This window comes from Azolla caroliniana, unplaced genomic scaffold (assembly GCF_043228905.1).
Source record: "Azolla caroliniana isolate FFs.n. ecotype wild unplaced genomic scaffold, voAzoCaro1.0.p SCAF_13, whole genome shotgun sequence".
Classification (NCBI taxonomy): Eukaryota; Viridiplantae; Streptophyta; class Polypodiopsida; order Salviniales; family Salviniaceae; genus Azolla; species Azolla caroliniana.
In genome coordinates this window covers 5,587,030-5,592,464 of record NW_028230448.1, presented here as the reverse complement: position 1 = coordinate 5,592,464, position 5,435 = coordinate 5,587,030, and the positions used below count along the sequence as shown (strand labels likewise).

Here is a 5,435-nt window from a genome sequence, read left to right as displayed (position 1 = left end):
TTGTCCCTTTCTCTTTTTTCCTATCCATCACTTTGGTTTGATTTAGACCCTATAAAATTCAAACATAAGAAATTTTCCAATATTTGATAGTTTCCTTGAAGTTTATCTACCTACTGATGAAATGAATAGACCCTATAGTAAGTAACACCCTTTTTTTCTCCTTTTTCTTTTTCTTTTGATTGTTTCCTTGAACTTTATTTACTTGCTTACGAAATGAATAGGCCCTATAGTAATTAATACCCTGTTTTTTCCTTGAACCATTGTGATGCCCTATAGTAAGCAATACACAAAACTCAAATCCATTATTTTAACTCAAACGAGGAATCATTTTATTTGGTTTAAAGTATCATCATACTAGTCTCAGTTGACTAGATGTAAATGGGATCCGATTCGTGTAAAATAACCATAGTGGTATTTCAACTTTTGTAATGAAGTTTTATATTCACGAGAAAAAGGTTATGTAAAGCTTGTAATCCTAAAGTAGTGAGGTCCAGAGAAAATAAGGAGAGTAATCAAAGTTAGGTTCTATTTGTCCCTTACAATTTCATTTACTTGCCCATGTTCCCTTTCATATTCAAAGACAACAAGGTTTTATTTTGTTTCATCAAGGTTACCAATATTCATTAACTATCAGCAACGGTTCAGTTCGAACCACACCGAACCGTGAAACTGCAGCTTAATGGTTAAAACGGTTCGGTTCAATTTTAACAGTTAGAAATTGTAGTTTAAACGATTTAATTGTTTTTTTTAATGAAATTCTTGTTTTAAAAGTAAGTTTTAACATTTACAAAATATTATATACATAAATTCTTTACAATGACACTTTTAACATTTATTAAATTTTATATAAATGCTTTATAACGACAATTTTAACATTCATTTAAATTTTGTTTTTCTTTAAAGTATTTCCCATAGGTTTATCACAAGAGCTCAAAAAAATACAAATTTCAATTTATAATGTAAATGATGATAAATAGACATATACACCTACATTATACACACACACACACACATATATATATGTATGTATGAATATACAAGCAAGAATACTAAGTAATCAAGAGAGAGAGAGAGAGAGAGAGAGAGAGAGTGGGATAGTGTGTGAGACAAACAAAATGAAACAATTTGAGCTCGAGATAGTTATCAAGCATTCACCAAAAGATGTTTGGAGAGTATGGATGAAGAACTTCCAAATCACCTTACCGAAAGCAATCCCACAACACTACACCTCGATTGAGTACTTGGATGGCCCCCCTCTTGCTACTGGAGGCGTTGGCCAAATAAACTACAATGTTGAGAGTAATTCTCCCTCCTTACATATGGATGCATTATATGTATATGTAGTATATGTATGTGTATGTGTGTTTGTGGGTATACATTTTTACTATCTCAAACTATGTATTATTGACTTGATGTATAAACTATTGCATTACTTGTTTATCATGAACAAATCATGAGTTCCAACTTAGTGGATATGAAACTATCCACCTACTTTCTATTCATTCAAAAAAGACATGCGCCAATTTCTATGTACTATTGACTTAGTATAATGCATGGAGTCTAGAGAGCAATATAATGTTTCAATAATTTCCATCATCATATCCCTATTATGAATTGCCGTTCAATTACCCATTAAATTTAGTCAATGATTTTGTGCTTTGTATCCTAAATTGGTTCTTTTAAGGAAGCCCATGCATTTTTTAGTCCATGTTTGAGGGTCAAGTCTCACAAATCTAAGTAAGCCATGTTTTAATTATAGTCCATATATGTGTCAAATGATACATATCCAAATGTCAAATCACACAAATCTAAATACAAGACTTATGCATGGTTCTATCTCTAATTCCTTAACATCATAAAAAAGATTTTCTTTCTCCCATAATAACTTCTTGTTTACTTAATGCACACTAGTGTTGCCAAAGTCTATATCCCCTACCGGAAATTTTCATGCTTCTAATGAACGTGTTACCTAATTGGAAATTTAAAACTTTAACTAGCCACTTTCCTACAAGCGACAATTTCAACCGGAACATGTTGAAAATAAAAATTAGCACATTCCAAATCAGGAAATAAAATTCTAGCACAATACCAAATCAAATAAATCACAAAAGTTTGGATCCAAAAAAGTATATATGTATATATTTCCAAAAAAAAGAAATACTTGACTATGTAAACAAAATTCACTTATCAAAACTTTGTAAACTAGCATTAGCAACATATTAGATAAAATTAGATCTAATATATATAAAACTTTAAAACAAATTAGATTGAATTTACAAAGTTCCAATCTATATCTTCTATGAACTCCTAGATGTCATCATCATGCTCATGAGATGTTATTGTAAAAATATGATGATATGCCTTGCTTTCTCGCCACAACCTAATGTTGGCAATGAGGTAATGTTCTTCTAGTTCAAGTCCTTCAATGGATACTCGTATCAATGCATCTACTGCATTGCTTTTTAGCCTAATTTTGAACTTATTCTTTATTAGATTTAGGCGACTAAAGCTTCTATCACATGCTGTAGTCGAAAAACATTGAATTAACCTTATCAACGAAAGCTTTAAAAGCTTGGGTAGCATTTCTTTTCACACATCATTACAACTTATTGTACTCAAACATCAAAGAAATATCTTCCAAGCCATTTCGTGGTAGCTTGCGGTCTAAAATTTGTATATTCATCAAAAAAATTATCAATTATAAATTATGGGAGAAAACACTTTCCTATCTATCTTTTTCGAATGCCATAAAAGTTTGCAAGTGATTTTAACTCATTAAGACCGATAGTTTTTCATGCTAAAATGCTTGTAGATCCAATAGACATGTTCATTGGTGATATGTGCATTTTCTTTAGATTTGAATGGATCTTGAAACATATTTTCAATGCGGAAAGAAACATTGGATCTTGAAGCCTCTTTTTTATAGTCTTTATTAATGCCCTAGAAAACAAAGTTTAGAAACATATGGCTTCAATTAAGTCCTCACCATCAAATCATACTTCTATCCATGATAATGCTTTTATACTCATTACTTTTTGTGCCATCTCGTAAAATGTAAAGCATTCCTTTTTGTTTACCATATTGTGGAATAACTAGATAATTATTGCTATCCTTCTTAAACCATTGAGATCTATAGTAACACGATATAGAAATTTCTTTTCTATCTCCCCAATATCTATAATATCCAAACCTCCAATGTACATATGTCACACCCACATATTCCTTTAGGAAATTCATACTTAACGTAAACATGATGTTTAGTACATTTGCAAGGAAGTGATGCATATACACTATTTTGAAGATTCTTAAAAGATACATTGTATGAACCACTTTGTGATTTTCAGATCATTTCAAAGAGGTCAGTATTTTTAAAGCTGCAAGGTTCTTTTGTTATAAGTACTAAAAAGGACACGGAAAAATTTGATTAGATTCATTCACAAGAGAATGGTTATATTAAATTTGTCCATGTCCTTCATAGTGTGCTTTCAACAAAAGAACTTGCCACTTTAAAAATACTAAAATCCTCTTTAAAATGATCTAAAAAATGTAGCAATCAACTTTTTTTACATAGCTTTGACATGAATGGATAATATGTGCATTTGTTGTACATTCACTTCATTGCATCTACAGTATATACGTTGCACAAAATGCTGTGAAATGAGTTCAGTGATGAGTCCATTCTCAATCCTCATGGAAGATTCGGTATGGAATGAATATATAACAAATCTATTACATTGGAATGCCAAATTGAAAGTTATCAATGATTAATTTGAGATGTTCTCTAATATGAACACTTGGATGTAACCTTTGGAATATATTATCCAACATGTTGAGCACTCCAAGTACAAATGACAAAACAAAAGTTATACCTTATAAAGAGTCATAATGTCGCATCCATATTAATGGGTAAATTATCTGATTTCAAGCCATTTGAATCATTAAGATAAAGAACATGTCATACAATGTTTTTAACGCCCTTGAAAGGTGAATCAATGTTAAATATTGTCATTGCATCTTAACCATTTTGCAACAAAAGTGCACCTTACATGTTATCAACTAATATATGGGCATACTAGGTTTTATCAACATCTTTTAAAGCTTGTTTGGTATGGTAGTTGACATTGGAAATTGAGACGATTGCATTCTTGAGAGCTTAAGAGACCACGAAAATCTACCTTTAGTACTCATGGACGGCAAGCTTATAATATCCTACTTTATCTTAGCATTAATACTTCTTTATTTGGCTATTGGTTTACACCAAATAAAGGCTTTTGTTTAGAGATCCAACTTGTCCCCCTTATTCAAGAAGAGCTTCTACATACCTAGCCACACAAGTGGGTTATATCTTGTGCTTCCATTTAACGTAATCCTTACTTTTGTTGTGCAAGATATCATATATTGTGCCACAAACATGTTTCATATCATATTCTGTCAATATTTTCCATAGAAATAAAAAATATGATCTTATTGAAATGCAATTTATACTTTTAACATTGTCGTTGATAACCTTTTTTTGATTTCTTCAGACTTTTCTAAATTTGATTACCTCAAGTTTCTATGGAACAACATTGACCATGAACAAATGAGTTTCAAAGCTACAATCTTTGAGGGAGGATATTTGGGAAAGCATTCTAATCCAAACATGACTTATAGTGCTCAAGTTTTAGCTGGAGTTGAGCCAAATACAAGCATCATTAAATGGATATTTGAATATGATGAGAATTTCATGGATGCAATCGAGGAGCATCTAAAAGAGGAGATGTGCACATTTGGCGCTTATCTAGAATTGCATATCAATGACATTGCTTAAAAAAATTCATTTTTACAAGTATTTTATGCTATTTTTCTTGTATACGTTCTATCGTATTTACATTCAATAAACTATTGTATTAATTAAAGAATTCTCCCATATTTTCTTCTTATGTTTGTGAGAGTTTTCATTCAAAATTTGAAGGCATGTGCTTGGCTTGTTTGATCGTGATTTTCTTTCGTGCAAAAAAGGTCTTGTTTTGGATGAAGAACCTCCTTTGTTGGAGCATAAATATGGTTTAAAAATAGTCCAACTCCAAGCATGTATAGGGTTTACAAATTAGTTATAATTCACATTGTGATGAGAATGCATGCGTGTGTGTGAAATGTGAGTTGGACCAATGGGGTCTTAACACAAGAGAGGATGGGTTGACATGACTTGTTGAGTTGATGAATTGAAGTTACTCACAATTATGTGTTGATTTTAGCACCAACACCCTGTTTAAGTATGTTTAGAGATTGTAGATATGTGGGTCTAAGTACGTTAATAGAGGAAAGTTTGTTTATGGAATCAACTTGTGTATTTCTATGTGCAGAATGCAAATACTCTTGAATATGTGTTTATATGATGATGTATGCTTATGTATATGCTTTGATGTTTGTATGTTTGTATGTATGCATGTATG

The 5,435-nt window shown here is 31.2% G+C and overlaps 1 protein-coding gene across 1 annotated transcript; it reads left to right on the top strand.

The window, feature by feature from the left end:
• The first annotated feature begins 1,038 nt into the window (after positions 1-1,038).
• On the top strand, positions 1,039-4,893 carry LOC147856009 (root allergen protein-like). Its single transcript, XM_087329553.1, has 2 exons — positions 1,039-1,299; positions 4,527-4,893. Exons 1-2 carry the CDS (start codon positions 1,116-1,118, stop codon positions 4,808-4,810), a joined length of 468 nt encoding a protein of 155 aa, XP_087185679.1. The 5' UTR covers positions 1,039-1,115; the 3' UTR covers positions 4,811-4,893.
• The last annotated feature ends 542 nt before the right edge of the window (positions 4,894-5,435 follow it).

What these genes read in the sequence shown, in the direction of transcription:
- LOC147856009 (XM_087329553.1), top strand. Translation starts at nt 1,116, where the DNA reads ATGAAACAATTTGAGCTCGAGATAGTTATCAAGCATTCACCAAAAGAT. An exon ending in AATAAACTACAATGTTGAGA is followed by an intron (nt 1,300 to 4,526) that starts GTAATTCTCCCT and finishes TGATTTCTTCAG; the next exon opens with ACTTTTCTAAATTTGATTAC.